The sequence below is a fragment of the Mus caroli genome, chromosome 7 (genome assembly GCF_900094665.2).
Source record: "Mus caroli chromosome 7, CAROLI_EIJ_v1.1, whole genome shotgun sequence".
Lineage (NCBI taxonomy): Eukaryota > Metazoa > Chordata > Mammalia > Rodentia > Muridae > Mus > Mus caroli.
The window spans coordinates 76,485,963-76,502,915 of NC_034576.1; the positions used below are offsets into that span (position 1 = coordinate 76,485,963).

Below are 16,953 nucleotides of genomic sequence, written 5' to 3' on the forward strand. Positions count from 1 at the left end.
TCTCTCACTGAACCTGGAGCCCTGCAGTTCAGTTGGACTGTCTAGCTAGCCAGCCTCAGAGACCTCCCTGTCTCTGCTTTCCAAGGTCTAGGATTACAAGTGTGCACCTCTATACCTGGCTTTAATTTGAGTCCTTCAGCTTGAACACATCTCGAGCTTGTGTAGCAAGCACATTACCCACTGAACTATCTTCCCAGGCCTGGTGCTTTACTGCCTGCTTCTGTGTGGCTAGAGGCATAAGCAGTAAACTCAGGACCATGAGTACATCTGCCACATCCTAAAACTCCCCAGTATTCACTGAAACTTTCATTATTAGTAGGGGTGAGTGACAGAAACATCTTCCTGTTTGGAATGACATGGTCTTTCTAAAAACATCATGGCTGGCGTCTCATGGGTTTGGCCCTGGTGATGCTCCCCCAGAAACTGGGCATTTTGCATGGCATCAGGCACACTCAGGAAGAAAACTTTGGATCTTTGGGATCAGAGAGGCTTGTAGTGGGGACCTGATCAGATATCTGTAAGTGGAGTTTCCAGACTTCTCTTGGGTACAAGGTGGTAAAAGAAGTGAAGGATCCAGACACTGGTAATGATAACATTCTGATCCTAAGTCCCAGTTATCCCATCTTACATAGCTAGCCTTGCTGCTGAACTTCACCCCCGTGGCTATCTGGGTAGGGGTCATGGCAAGGTTCCTTTAGGTTTCTGGGTTCTGCCTTCATGTCTATACAATAAAGGGGATGGCTTAACTATCCATAGGGACTACCTCTGTTGACATGATTTATATGTTCTGTGCTATACAAAGCCAGCGGGACTGCTGAAGGACATTAGTTCTCTTCCATAAATATGCCCTTTAGGGCCCAGGACATCTCTCAAACACTACAGGTTCATTTTGAGATTAAGTTGATTCACCTTTGAACTCTTGAACTTTGCCCTCAGGCACCATTCTCTGATGCTATCAATACATCTAGTGACAGCAGCAAGTGTCTGATGCATGCATTGATCATCTCAGAAACTGGCTAGACAGAGCCTTATAGTTTGCAGTTCTAAGTGGCTGCTTTATTAATTGAATTGCATGGTATACTAAGACCTAGAGGGTGAATTTACTTGCCTGAAGCCCTACCTAGAAAACTCAGCATTGAATCCAGGGCTTTCTGGCTTCCGAGACTGCTCAGTTCTCAGACTCAATCTGGCTTTTCCTCCTCAAATTACCATGGAGACTTGGGCTTGGTGTACAGGGTCACCTGTCTCCAAAAGGGGACATTTTTCCATAGTAAGACAGAAAGAAGTATACGGATACGTGGCTTTCTTTATTTTGGCTGTGTTTTCTTTTTAGACAAAAGATATGTTTGATTTGAAGTGCCATATGGTTGAGGCCATTAGAGCTGTAGAAGCAATGGTGGCAAGCGAGAACAGTTTCTTTCCTCAGCTACACAGAGTCAAGATCAGACATATTTTACAGGTCAGGCATGGTCAAAAGACCTAAAAAAAAGGAAGAATGACAAATTTGGCCTCTGAATGTTGTGGAACTCTTGTTCCCAGCAGTATCAAAATGGGACATTGAGGAAGTTAAACAGGAACAGCAATTGGAACAGTATTTGGTCATGTTTAAGGTCTCACTCCTTGCCTCCCTGCTCCTTAAGCTTGGGCTTTGAGACAGAGGTCAGAGCTGTGGCACTCATCATTTTGTGGAGAATGGAGAATTAGAAGCATGGGGCATCTGCAGTGAATCTGAGTTTGTTGCCTTGCAAAATGTCTGCACAGTTCTCTGCACCAATCTGCCCCATAGCCAAGGACCCTCCTAAAGGCTTCCAGTCATACTGTGTAAGAGTGCTCTTTCAGAATTTAGAGTGCACATCCAATAATTAGAGTCAACATTACTTAGGTGACTCCCTATGTATTTTCAGATGTCTCAGCAAAGTTCTCGAGTGCTTTATTCCCATCTCAATCCCCACACAAGCCATCAACTCCAATGAAATTGGATTAAAGTCCTAGCTGGCTTGAGGGGCTCCACTGCTCAGCAAAACTCCAGGTTACAAGTAAGTTGGTGGAACTTCAAGCTCCACAAAGGGGGCGGGCTCTTTTCCAGAAGGTAACGCTTACCCATCTGTATTTCCCGTCTCCACAACCTCCCTAGCCCCATGGACCATTTCATGTGATCTCCCATTGACGGCTCCCCTCAAAAGTGATTAAGGAAATGCAAAACCCAAGAAATGAAACAGATCTATTTGCTAAGTAAAAAGGGCACCATCCAGCAAAGAGGAGAAGCAGATTAATAGCTGCCTTACAGCAAAAACAAATGAACACAAAATCTAATTTACAAACCTATTAGATTTGCTATGTAAGCTGTTCACAGCTGATCTGATTGTACCTCTGCCTCCAGAATTCCTGCAAGACAAAGGAAATGCATTATTTATAAACACAGCTCTTCCTTGCAAAGCCCTCTTCAATCACCAGGAGACCCCAGAGCTCACCTGGGGGACTACAGAACGAAAACATCTTACTCTGAACTTTCCATAAAGGGCCACGTCTTGGTCTCAGCCATAGCCCAGGAATTTTATGGGGATTCAGAACTTCCAGATCCTCCCGTGTCCCAGTTGACCACTTCAAACAGAGGCACCCATTTGAGACTGGTAGTAGATGCCTCTGGAGGCAGTCTCCCTTGGCTAACCCACATGATGACACAATTCAGTACAGTGTAGCTTTTCCACCAGTGTGACTCAGTATCATTCTCCCTCCTCTCTTGCCTTCTTTCATGGGTGGTGAGATGTTGTTCTTCATATTTACCCTAAACTCAAGACACCAGCAATTCAACAGAGGCAACAAGATTAACTCAGCAGTGCCCCTAGGCAAATGGGGCAACAATCTACTCTTTGGAGGCGGGATAGATAACATTAATAGTGTTGCTGTGTGTAATGGAGGAGGCAGGAGGCGAGTGAAGAGTGAATGGGGTTCTTTGTTTTGGAGAACAGGCTCTTGCAATGCTCAAGACTTTTCTCCATTTTTTTATTCAGCTGTCAGATTCTGTCCTATGGCCACACAGCTTCATCCTATCTTGCTATTGTATTGGCTGAGTAAAGCATGAATGTGTGTCCTCGGCTCCACACTTTGTGCCTGTGTTGTAGGGAAGTCATATATGTCTATTTTTATTCATTAACACCCCCCCCTACCCCGGATTTCTAGGAGGTGTGGTTAAGAAGGTATTTTGTATTATACTTGTAATTTAAAGTTCTATGGAACCTTTCAGAGAAGGGGTTGGTGTACAGCAAAGAATTAGCATCCCCAGTGAAGCTATGCATTTGGGGAAACTATCATTTAAATGAGGATTCTCTGGGAAGAAGTTATAGCAGAGCAGTGCACTGAATTTATACGTATATTTACACCATAAGTGTACACACACACACACACACACACACACACACACACACACACACTCACACGCACGATCTGCTGAAGTGCAGTTTCAACCTTACTTAATGACAGTCAATAGTCTATTTAATAGCCACATAATTGGAGGCAGCAAGAGGGCCTTTAGAATTTCTCCACCATCAAGTTTTACCCCTCAAAGCTTAGTTCTTTATGACACAGAGTATCTTGCTGCCTATTCTAATTTAATGTCTAGTATTTAATAAATTAATTACGTTTTTTAGTCTCTCCACTCTCCTTGGAAGGCAGACATCTTCTCCTTCTGACCTGGCTTCTGGTAACATCTCCCAGGTCCCCATCTGAATCCCTTCTGACTGACCCCAGCTGCTTTATTTCGTGTGCTGTTCCTGTATATCACTGTGCCTTCACATCTTACCCAGACCCCAGCCCTCAAAGCAGCTCTCCTCAGGGGCAGGAAGAGTTCTTGGACTAGATAGAAAGTCAAACATGGCCATTGAAAGTGCAGTGATAGTCCAGGACTAACGAGAGGTTAATGAGATGAAAGAGCTTGTCTAGAAATACCGCACATAAATTGACACGTGGTGTTTAAAAGCATTATTAAAGAAAAATTAAGTAAATGGTTTGGAATAGTTGCCTAACAATCTTGGAAGAAATAATTTGAGCACCTTCCTGTGGATAGCAAAGTGGAAAACAAATGGGTTTAGCTGGTTATCCTGGTTTGCATCCTGTTGCTAGGAGGAAACATTTACCCAAGACAACTAATGTGGGGACAGGGGTTTATCCCTTCTTACAGTTCCCAGGTCATGGAGGAGAGTTGAGGCAGGGACTAAAGGCCCTGGAGGAACTCCGCCTCCTGGCTGACTGTGGCTTGCTCAGCTGGCTTTCTCTGTAACCTAGGACCACCTACCTGCCTATGGGTAGCACTAATGCAGAGTGAGCTTGGCCTTCCTGTCCATCATAATCAGGGAAGTACATCACAAGCTTGTCCACAGGCCAATCTGATGAAAGGTTGTCTCAATTGAAGCCCCCTTCTTCCTAGATGATTCTAGTTTGTACTAAGTTGGCAAAATTAACCAGCACACTAATGTTCCCTAAACCAGTAATTCTTGCATCTCTATAACCAATTTCCCTTATCATCATCTATGAATTCTATTTTTTTTTAAATTTAAGCTTTAAGATGGACTCATCTTTAAAAATGCCCCTTTGTCCTAAACAAGACCACCCAGGAAACAGAGGTACTAGGTCACAACCATGTACTTATTTACAAAAACCACAAAACCATCACCAGGAAAGTATTTATTAGAGGAATTCCTGAAGTCATCGCCACAGGGGAGAGTGGGCATACTTGCATTTCCTTTGGGAAAGACTGCATAAAAGAGGAAAAGGCTTACAAGAGAAAGCAAACCTGAAATCAGGAGGATGTGTGGTAGGTGGGGTCTCCAGGAGCTGGAGTGGGGAGCAGAATGCTGGTGGACCTGATCCAAATCCATTGAACTTATGTCTGGAGTTACCAGCGTATGGATAACAACTTAAACAAACATAAGAAATGGGTTAAAAATGGCAGGGTATTTATGAAGTCTTTGATGAGGGCTCAGGAGTGTGTGTGAAGGGTATGAAGAAGAGATAATAGGTTCTGGAGAAAGCGCAGCCTTTATCAGAATCTAAAAATGCTGCTTATTCAGAATGCCAACCCAGCTCACGGGGCTTTTCAGCAAACTTACAAGGACTCCAGGTGAGGAGAATGCCTCATCTCATTTAACTTTTAAATATCATCCATTCAATAACATTTTTTTGAATAACATCATAGCAGGGTTTCTGGCAAAGCTGAACACATATGGTTCCTGCCCTCAGGAAGTTCCGTTTTAGAGATAGCACAAGAATTCACTCTCTTTTTTCCCCACTTCGTCTTAAGTTCCCAGTTTACCTACACCCCCCACACCCCCCCAACAGCCCCCACCCCCACCCGGAATGATGTTTTGTGTTCTTGGGTTGTCTATGGACAACCCAACTTAGGACAAAAGGATACTTAAAAATTTCATGTCTTCTGAAGCTGAACAGACTTTTTTCTTGTTGGTACCCAAACAATATACAATAGCATGTATATGGTTTTAGAGATTAGTGGTAATGAATCCAATGTACATGGAAGGATGTGCGTAGGTTGTAGGCAGATACTCCACTACTTTATATAAAGGATTTGAGTACTTATGGATTTTGGTGTCTGTGGGAGAGTCCTACAGTCACTCACTCACGATTACTGAAGACTAAGTATGTTCATCATGCCTGTTGTGATACCTTGATGAACGTATACTTTATAAAACAATTAAGATGATTTACATATCCATTACCTCATATAATCGTCTTTTTTGTGGTCATAACATAGGTCAACCTGATAGCAATTTTTAAGTACATATTATTGTTATTATTTGAGCAAAGTCTTGCCATGTGGCTCAGGTGAGCTTGGTTTTGTGACCCCTCTATATCAGCCTCCTGAGTATTGAGGATGACAGGCATGAGACATTGTGCTTTGGTTACATATGCTGTTAACTATGGTCACTGGGCTACAAAACTATGGTCACTGAGCTTCGAAATTGCCTAACTGATCTTTGTGTACTTAGACCAACATCTCCCCCTCTCTGCTCCCAGCCCCTGACTGACAGGTTTAGAGGGACAGAAAACTTTACTAACAGCAGCTCCCAGCCTTTCTCCTTTTCTGCCTCAGGCAGGTCCCAGAGAACATGGAATCCTGATGACTTCAGACATCCATCAAATCCTGTGCTTTTCCTTATCAATCCTTCCTGTAACTCAGGACTCCCTGTCCTTGACACTCCTGACACGCAGCCAGAACATCTCTTTGTTGGCTAGGCGAGGGGTGGAACGGCTATCTCTATGTTATAGCACTCCCTGACTTTTTAATTTTTTTTCTATTTCTTTTTGAGACAGAGTCTCACTGTGTGGTTCTGGCTGTCCTGAGATTCATCACGTAGACCAGGTTGGCCTTGAGCTCGCAGAGCTCCCTGCCTCTGCCTCAATCTCTGCTGAGATTAAACACATGCGACCTGTCACACCCTGCTTCTCTCTACTGCTTTCCAACAGTAGACTTCTTCCTCATCTTCAAGGTATGATAATCAAAAATGTTCCCAACTATTACCAACGTCCCCTGGAGTGTGGAGCAGGGACTTGCCTCTATCCTAGAGCCTGTTCTGTGACTATCAGTTTTTGGTTTAGTGTTTCCCAGCATACTCTGTCTGCTTCCATGCTAACCCCCCAAGCCCAACCTTCCATCCTCAGCCACCCTTTCCTTCTCTTAGTGAGCAAGTGCTTCTTTCCCAGCATCTTTCCCATCATCTCAAAGTCTTGATGCCTCCTCTTACAGTTGAGAGGCCGAGGTGTGCTTTTTTGTTCCAGTTTCTGCTTCCCTGGCTTCTGGACCCACTGCAGCCTGTGTCCCTTAAGGAGAAATCAACATTGCCTTTTATTTTCCATATTCTGATGTTTTGACATCTGGATCTTGCTGTCCCTGCAGACATCATCCATCCTAGGGTTAACTAAGCCTAGGTTAACTAAGTCAAGGCTGCATGGACATGTGATCTTCAAGGACCACCCAGCAATGGCACGGCCCACATGCTATCACTTCATTTATGGAGGTCCTGCTAAAGGTCAGGATTCCTTTGCATAATAACTCTAAGGTCAGATATGAGGTAACCAGGACCAGATCCTATACCCCATGGCCAACAGAAATTATTCAAACTAGTCCACTCACCAGCCTTGTCCATCTCCTTACAGAAACCACATTGAATATTCTTGGCACTCTTCCTCACTCTATGACCTGCCCCAGCCTTTCTTGCGTGCCTCCTACTCCATGGTATGGCACGTGTGTTCTCTCCCTGTAGGGATTATTAACATAACATAACATTTATTAACATAAATAAGGTGGGGCTCTGTCCCATTCACTTCTGTAGCTCATAGAGTACCTTGTCCCAGAGCTTAGTGAACTAAGTTAAACTCTCATCCTTGAAGGTCAATTAGTACTTGCTGGGTTAAGGGACAGAACATGATGATCAGGTGAAAAATTCTCTAAAAACATTCCACAAAGTGAATTATAAAACCACATATGCTTAGACTATCCAAACTGAACAATAACAACACACACCCCTCTCTCCTGTGAAAGCACTTTGCACTCCAGAAATCCTCTAAACCGAGCCCTAATATCAGCACCATAAAGTGTCTGTTTGATCTCTCTTCAATATTCTCAGCCGTCATAGGGACAAAGGTGGGCCACTTGAAGCACTTTTAAACAAAGTGTTTTCTGCACAACATCTGTGATGTTCTCCCTGAGTAGAGCATCCTCCAGTAACTAAGATGAGGGAGGGAGAGAGAGAGAGAGAGAGAGAGAGAGAGAGAGAGAGAGAGAGAGAGAGAGAGAAAGAAAGTTAACAAAACACAACATGCAGTCGATCTGTTTTGGTGAAAAGCAACCAGCAAAGATGGAAAAGGAATTTTGCTCATCTTCTGCATCAGAACCAAATTCTTTTTAAGTATCTATTTTTAAATTATTTAGTTTTGAGACAAGGTCTCACACAGCCTAGGCCATGTACCTTGCTATGTACCCTGGGTTGATCTTGAACTCCCTACCCTCCTGTGTTAACTTCTTGAGTGCTGGGATTGCAGGTGTACCTCACACACTAACTTCTGTAGTGTTAGCAGCTGAACCCAGAGCTTTGCGCATAGTAGTAAATATTCTGCCAACCAAGCTACAACTGCAGCTGGAAATTTTTCAAATTTCTTGTTAACTGGGTTTTTTTTTTTCCAATAGACAAACCACAAATGTATAGTTAGTGAGATACAATGTGCCGCTCTGATATGTGAACATCAGGCTCCATTGTGTATACTCAGAGTCATGCCCAGCGTCTATCTGTGTTAGAATTTTCCACATTTGCCATTTCTCACCAGAGAGTTGAGCTCAGAAAATGAACTTTCAGGAGCTGACAGCTTTAATTAAGAGTCTGGACCCAACTTAAACAGTTGATTAATCTTGAGAGTAGAAGATTAAACTGAAGAGGGACTCAGGAATTTGTAGGTACTTCACATTGTTGGGAGGAGAGTGAATGCCTTTTTTCAAGTCATAAAACCCACTGAGCTCCTACCTGCTGATTCCTGGGTGTACATTAATATTTGGTCTTATGGGCACATGAGAGGGAAAGGATTGAGGAAAGGGACAATTTCGAATCAGTCACATGAACAGACCTGGGGCTCATACTAAGGGTCAAGTAAGGGTTTTGATTTAAAGGTACTCTATCCTCTGTCTACCTAAAACCGACCATATTTGTCATTTCCAGAAACAGCACAAGGATACTAAAGCACTAATAATATTGTCACCTGTCACCATCATCCACCCCCAGAATGTCTCATCCCAAGTAGAAACCACATTCAATAAGCAATTCTCCTCGTCATTTCTGTAACTTTTGTTCCATTGTCTGCTTTTAACACCATTATGACGCTGCCAATTCTAGATATTTGTGCCTAGAATCACACATCTGGCTTCTTTGACTTCCTACCATGTTTTCAAAGTTTATCCACTTAACTGGTGTGCCAATGAGGTCTGGCATTTGATGGTACAGTTCTGGGAAGCAGGGCATCACAAAGATGCTCTTTGTCTCGATTGTGATGGCTCAGGGGCTCCATTGCCCAGGGTTTTCTGAATTAATTAACAATAGATCGAGCTCTGTTGCCAGTCTCTGTCTTCTGAAAGGCTAGCTATCCTAGGTCAAATAAGCAAAGGGCCCCAGAAAGATTGATTCCGTACAGATCCTTAACACCAAGTTAGTAACCATAATTACATTGCTTACTCTGAGTGGGAGGTGGTTCATGTGTGTTTGCCTGGAGTATTACTACTTTGTTTTGGGATGGTCACATGAAGAAGAATGCATACCATCTGGATATGACCTGCACTAGAGGAGACTGTGCTCTCAGCATTCCAGTCATCCTGATTCAAGGCATCTTCAGCAGTTACCATTGGATATTCCTTGATTTAGGACTTGCCAGCTAGACTGTAGTGATAGAACTGCTGGGATCATCAGGAGACAATAAATTCAAGGTTGTCCTTCCTAAACTCTAAGATGTGGAGTGTCCTTGCCCTTTGCTACCCCTAAAAGTGGAACTGGGGAGATGGCTCAGTGGGTAAAACTCTTGACACACACCATAAGAATCTGAGTTCTGATCCCCAGAACCCACCCAGAGCCAGATCCAGTACTGTATGTATGTAATTGCAGTTCTCCTGTTAAGAGATAGGAGGTAGAGACTGGAGGCTACCAACAAGCTTGCAGGCCAGCTAGCTTGGCATAGGGAGCAGTGAAGAAGCCACTGTATCTCAAACCAAGTGGAGGGCAAAGACCAAGTTCTCAGACAGCCCTTTGACCTTCACAGGTGCACTGTGGTACAAGAAGGGCTCCCACCTCACACTGGAGTTGGCTTTTCCAATCACATTCTAAGTCACCTCTGAGATTTTTTTTTATCCTCGAGGGCATGAGTCAGCTAATTTCTCCTTTAAAGAGCCAGACAGTAAGTATTTTAGGCTTTATGAGCCAAGAGGAAAAATTAAAGATATGCACACCTTTTAGAAATAAGAGAGAAAAAATTTCCACAAATGTTTTATTGATGACATTTAAAAATATAATAATTCAGTAGAATTTTTTTTTTACTCAAAAGCTTCATCAGTCTTCTGATGAGAAGAAAGTAATTCTTTGGGGGAGGCAGGACGGATGAGGTTTTGCTTAATTCAAATTTACTCTTCTTGCCATTATTATGGGCAGGAGGTCTCATTCTCCTGTACTGTTCCCCTGAATCTCAGAGATCCTTTTTTTCCCTGTGAACTTGGGTGTTACCTTAATCTTTGTTTGGGAACTTATGCTCTGCCATTACAGCCACGGGGTACTTTCTCTATGGTGAAGAGCAAGGTGGGAGGGAAAATCCTGGGTCTGATTTCTACATGAACTCATTATTAGTTGTTTGATCTTAACTTATCACTTGGTCTATCTAGAAGCTTCTATGGGCTTCCATGTCTCTAGAACGAATAATAGGATCTGGTTGGTATGGTTATTGAAAAGGTTACGTGATCTAACGGGAAGATCCAAACCGTGTAGAACACACTGCAAAACACTGAACAGTAATGCCATTCTTTTGATTACTTTCCACTTGACCTAGGGACCTTGCAGTGGAGTGATTTGAACAAGAACGGCCCCATAGGCTTGCATATTTGAATGCTTAGTCATCAGGAAGTGACAGTACTTTGGAAGGACTAGGAGGTGTGGTCATTTTAGAAGAAGAGTGTTACTGGGTGTGGGCTTTGTGGTTTCAAAAGCCCAAGCCAGGGCCAGTGACTCTCTTTTCCTACTGCCTGAGGACCCCGATGCAGAACTCTCAGCTACTTCTCCAGCACCATGACTACTTATATTCCACCATGATGATAAGAAACTAAACCTTTGAAACTATAAGCAAGCCCCAACCAAATCCTTTCTTTTATAAGAGCTGTCTTGGATATCGTGTCTCCTCACAGCAATAAAACAATGACTAAGACAGAAGTTGGTACTAGGGAACTGGCCAGATATGATCTGCTAGCTATGGAATATTGTTGACTCCCTACTTTAGGATGCAAGATACTCTTGATAGTTTAGGAGACATCTTTGTCTCATTTCCTTCCTTATGCTTATATGTGGCATTTCCTAACATAGGTCCGAAACTCCAGCAGGGACAGCTCATCACTAGTATGGAAGCATCACAGATCATGCTGGGATTGGTCAGTGGTCATAGGACAGAGTGACAGCATGAGGCGTTCTTCTTACAGGTTCACCATCACAGGAAGCAATGATTTTCTCTTAGTGTTGCCCATGCAGATTGGCAGTTTTTCCTCTTTGTTGGTTCTCAGGCCAGGCCTAACAGCTTTACAGTGTGCTCACCAGGATTGAGACTCCTTTTTTATAGAGCAAGCCTTATTATGGTAGGAAGTGCTTAACTCTTATAGATGTAGTGAATGTCTATGTGCTCCGTGGGACACAGAAAAGTTGGCGATTCATGTAAATGTCTCTGGACAGTGCTACTTCTGTAACAGCTAAGGTGACTGGGGCTTCTAAGCGTATGTATGAGGCAGAGGTTAACTCAGCTAACAAGGCTTGCTGTCTTCTGCTCCTATGACCTCTCTTCCACTTCTCATCACTTCCCTTGCTATCCCTTCTTCTATTTTAAATGCTAGCTTGATTTCATGTATACATTTACTTTGATTTCAGCCAACTTTTTTCTTGTCAATCAGTTTCCCTTGATGGACAAAAAGGTACTAGCTAACTCTTGGCTTTCCCCTCTGCTTAAGTTCAGAAAACATCCCTGAGACCTTAGAGCTTTGATTATGTTCCAGCCAATTTCCATAAGTTTTATAGAAAAGTACTTATAGGCATCTGCACATCAAAATGCAAGTAAACAAGTCTCTTGGATGCCAGCATTTCACACCAGGCTTCTTCACCATCTTTTCTCTTCCTTACGTCTCACGAGGGGGTGACAATATGATTTATCACCCCAGCCAGAATGCTTTCAGAGTGAATGTGGGCACAGACCTGAGAAGTTGCATAAACTAGGGTTATCAATTCATGTGGGACTTGACCTTCAAATCTTTAAAGGAGGCAGACTTCGTACAGAGCTATCAGTTAAAGTCCCTACAGTTCAAAGGCCCATTTACCAGCACTTAAAACTCAAAGGTGTATGAATCTATGTTAATAAATGAGCTGCAACTCATAAAAAGCTAGTAGAAAAGGCTTATAAAAACATTTTAGTTTTACATGTGTGTGTGTGTGTGTGTATGCGTATGTGCTAGTATGCACATGAACATGTAAGTGTCCACTCAGGCCAGTAGAGGGCATTGGATCCCAGGGAGCTAGAGTAGTAGGCTGTGGGTTACCTACTATGGGTGCTGGGAACCAAACTCTGGTTCTCTGTAAGAGCCAGAAGTGTTTTTAACCACTGTGCCATCTGCCTAGCCCCAATGACTTTTAAATGTAAGGTACCATAGTTTGACTATTAAGTGTCTTCTGTGGGTTCATGTGCTTGATTGCATGGTCCCCAAATGGTGACACTTTACAGAAGGTCTGGAACCTCTGGGAGGTGGAGCCTCAGGGGTGAAAGTGGGTTACTAGGAGGAGTGCCTTGTGGTTTTATAGTCTACCCTCACTTCTGTCTGCTTCCTGGCAGAGAAGGCAATGTGACCAGCGGCTTTCTGCTCCTGCTCCCAAGCCTTCCCACCATAAATGGCTGTGCTCCCACTAAACTGTGAGCCAAAAGAAACCCTACCTTCCTCAAGTTGTTTCTTTTCCCCCATATATATGGTCACAGCATCAAGAGCAAGCAAGAGTGTCTGTGCTTACCAAGTCTCTTCTGAGATCACTCATTACTATTCTGTACAAGGCCTCCAGCCCTGCTTTCCTGTTCTCACCTTTTTGCAGCAAAGTGCTTTCTACACTCAGTTCCCAGTGTCCCCAGCATAGACCATGGCAAACATGGTTCTGGGGCCCTGCTCATCCCGGTATTGCCATGAGAGGCATGCTTTATATACATCCAGTGTGTTCTAGGGAGGTCTGGAGAATGAAGATATGAGTTAAAAGAGTTTCAGGTGTCTCTCTTCTCTAGAGAAGTCTCAGCCTCCTAGAGCAGGTCTTGGGGATGAAGGATGGAGAAACCAGACCACACTCCCATGCTTTTCCACCTGCATCCACCAGGCATGCTCTGGACCTGGTGCTGTGTGCTAGCTGTACTTCTCCTGGAATGTTTGCTCCGGAGAGATCCCCATGGAATGCTTCCCCCTTCTTAAATCTTTGTGCAAATGTCATCTGAGTAGCAAGCCCTTTCCCGACGATCATTAAAAATAGCACCTACGTTCCCTTGTATTCCTACTGTGGCTCTCCTCACTCTCCACCTCTTTATCTTTTAATCACCATACTCATTTATTAAAGGTACCATCTTGCACTACAGCGTTAACTCTGTGAGGGAAGCGTGTGTCTGCCTTCATATTGTCACCCTCCTGTAGTGTTGGGCACATTGCATCTGGGGTTCAATTAATATTTGTTAATAGAAGTACTCAACCTCCCACCTTTCTCTTGTTACAACAGAGGAACCAGATGTCTCCTTATCCAAAGCCAGTGCCTCCATCTATATTCTGAATTGCACCCCCTTCTTCCTTGAGGCTATTGTATCCACCGTTGTCTTCCCTCTTCTATGAACTGAACAATTCGCACTAGATACATCCTCCTGATATGTATCATAGAGCAGCTGTATGTCAGGCTCTGTTCCACACATCTTACCTTACTTCACAGTTGCCTCGCTACAGCCCTATGCGGAAGGAATGAACATCCATTTCTACACAAGAAGAAGTTGAGGCCCAGAGAAGGCAAAACTGTGATCAGAGCCCCATGGTAAGTAAGGACCTCAGGATTTGAACCCAGAAACCTAGTTGAAGAGCCCAGCTCTGAATTACTTCTATGCTTCTGGCTCACACGCATCCACTATCATGGATATATATAGTCACTTAATCTCACTTTACTCTTAAGAAACCCTTAATTCCATACTCCCACAGCTTATTCTATTATTTCTTCACATTACTTTGCAACTGCTCTCAAAGCCTCACCTATATTAGTCATCTCTTTTCACCCTGTTCTCTGTCCTACTTTAATCTGTCTTATTTCTATTCAAAGAATTCTTGTTGGACTACCTTGCATCAACATTTCTCAGTCATGACCTGTGTTAGTTTTCTTCTTATTACTGTGGTGAGCAGCATGACCAAAGGCAACGTGGGGAGGAAAGCACTTACTTGGCTTACAGCTTAGAGACCACCTCCGAGGATGTAGCAGGAACCTGGAGGCAGAAACTGAAGCAGTGGCCATGGAGGAAAGCTGCTCACTGGCTTGCCCCCCATGGCTTGCTCTGCCTGCTTTCATATGCAACCCATGCCCAGGCAACCACCCACAGTGGGCTGGGCCCTCCCATATCAATCATTAATCAAGAATGGAAGCATTTGAGGTGTGTTTCCCTTTCCTAAATGACTGTAGCTTATGCCAAGGTGACAGAAACTGAGAAGTATGCCATCAGCCTCCGTCAGTATTTGCCAGTGGTAGCTGCTTCTTTCTTACTGGATAGACTATTGTGGGTTTTCAGGGTGTACTCATTACCTTCTGCCTAGCTTACTGGGTAGCCCCGAACAGGCTTTCTCTTCCTTAGAAGACACATGAAAAATGTCACCCAAGAGCACACCTTGGAGGAAGCTTGCTATCAGGAAGAAATGTGGGGCATGACTTCAAGTGAACGGTGTGTTAGAGTTCACACAGCATCTTCAACAGTCTTCTGACTCAGAGATGCATTGTTTCAAATAGTCTTCTCTAAATACTTTAACGTTCTATCCACAATGGGATAAAATCCCTCTTTGATGCTTTTTGGTACCCAGGCAGATGGTGTCCAAATTCTTTATGAAAAACAAAAAACAAAATACCACACCCAACCAGATTTTGCTTAGGATTACTTTCTATAATTTTTTTCTACAGAATTTAGATTACAACATTTCCAAATACAAAGCATTGTTAAAAATGTGTATGTGTATGCATATTTTCCCCTTCAGACTAAGTGGTCTTCTTCCTATTATGAAACATTATATCCCAAGAGCCGTGTCTATGTTATTCCAGCTGACAGTTTTGGTCCCACTTGGCCATGTAGACAAAATGCTGTCTGAAAGGATAGGAAGATTCCAAGAGCTGTTAAAAATAGTCATGGTTTCATGTGCAGAGTCTTACCACATGCCAGGCACAGTACCAGAAATGCAGCATGTTCACTTTCTTATTTCTTATTGTTTTAGACATAGTATGTCCAAGGCTCAAATAGGCTTCAGGATTTGCCCAGAATCAGCCAGTGAATAACCCCAAAATGTGGGGGTTCAGGATGTCACCCACACAAGGCCAGATCTCATGTGTCTTTGAGAAGGTACCTTGTACCTCCCCTTCATTGGTAAGAATTGAGTGTGCTGTCATGGTTGTGCTAGAGAATCCATAGGAAGAAAACATTATTCTATAAACAGTAGTGGGACAGTTGAACAGACAGTTTAGCAAAATAGTAATGTTAGAATTCCGATTTGTGAAACACTAATCAGAAAAAACGTGGCCCAGCCATTGAAAGCTATGGTTGGAAACAGCTTGCTACAAAAATGTACTCACCCAGTTGTTTTGCATCCATTATTGACAATCCTTACACTTCAGACACAGCCATAACCTTGACTGTCATCCCCTGCTCTTTTATTGTAGAAGAAACGTACTACTGCAGAACCCTAACCAGAGAGTTGGCAGCCCTGAAAACTCATTTCATTCATGTCGTAGGGCGTGGATAAAGCCGCGCTCTTTATAGAGGAGCAGAGTGCCTGTCTGACGGGCTACACTTTGCTCTTGAACCTGCCTGGCGGTAACTTGAAAGGCCTCCATGTTCAACCAGGCTTTCTTCTCTCTCTTTTGTTCTCTTCTTGATGGACTTGCATTGGGATGCAGTGGTGTCCCTATTAACCTCAGTGGCAGCCTTTTCATGATGGAATTTCTAGAGGATGCCTGGCTTAGGAAAGACTTTGAAGGTGTTTTTCTTCTGGGTGTTTGATGTATCTCCTTTTGACCCTGTTTGGTTCTAGGGCAATGACCATTCCACCCCCACCCCCACCCCCAAGCAGCGATGCTGGCCACCACCCAGGAAGCCTCACAGTTAGATAAGGAGGAGCAGTGGGAGCACTGGGAATGGGCCTGGAGCTCTAGCGCCTCATGAGTTCTGCTCTTACAATCCGGCCTCTTTCTTGGTCTAGATGTCTTTGTTTGTAAGTCATGTCTTGGGTTCAAACAAAAGCCATGTGAATTTTTTTTTCAGTGATATTATAGGTGATGCTCACTGTCCTTCAAAACAGAGAATAAACCAGTTATTGCTTGCTGAGCTTATGAAGTCTCTTGGGACAGCTGCTTTTCCATAGTGCAGTCCATTAAGTTATTATCAGAAGCCAGGGAAGAAGGAAAAGACAGAGTTAAACGTAACGGGACCATGCTTTCAGATGCTCCATGGCCTTCTCAGATGTGGACCCTGGGGCGGGGATGGGGGTGGGGTGTCTACCCAGAGGGAAGGCTGCTAGGGATTAGTTTTGTGCTTTTTCTTTTCTTCACAGAAGGGACACATCTGAATGTCACATGCTCACGTTCATGGGGCTCTGTAAGACAGAACCCTGTGTAGAGACATCTGATCTCTCCTTGAGCAGGTGCAGACATGTGTTGAGCTTAAGCTAAGTATGATGGTGTGGTGTCTTCTCAACAGAATCTAGAATGACCTGGGTAAAGGGGACTATGCCTGTAGGGGACTATCTCGATTACTGGAAGTGGGAACACTGGTCGTGGTGAATAGGATTCTAAACTGTATAGATTGAGAAAGGGGACTGAGCAGAGAGCAGAGGCTTGCATTCTTTGGTCTTCTCTTCTGACTATAGGAGTAAGGTGATCAGCTATCTGGAACTCCTGCTGCCTTGATTGC

At 43.6% G+C, this 16,953-nt stretch overlaps 1 protein-coding gene and 1 non-coding gene across 2 annotated transcripts in view; both read right to left on the reverse strand.

Annotated features, from left to right (window-relative positions):
* The window catches only part of St8sia2 (ST8 alpha-N-acetyl-neuraminide alpha-2,8-sialyltransferase 2), a 74,089-nt gene that overhangs the window by 35,011 nt on the left and 22,125 nt on the right, over positions 1-16,953 (reverse strand). The window contains exon 2 of the mRNA XM_021168000.1: positions 2,323-2,385. Within this exon, the coding sequence (XP_021023659.1) occupies positions 2,323-2,385 (63 nt within the window). The remainder of the gene's footprint in view (positions 1-2,322; positions 2,386-16,953) is intronic.
* Positions 15,697-15,835, reverse strand: LOC115031677. The gene has a single exon (XR_003837340.1). It is a non-coding gene; the product is annotated as a small nucleolar RNA U109 (small nucleolar RNA).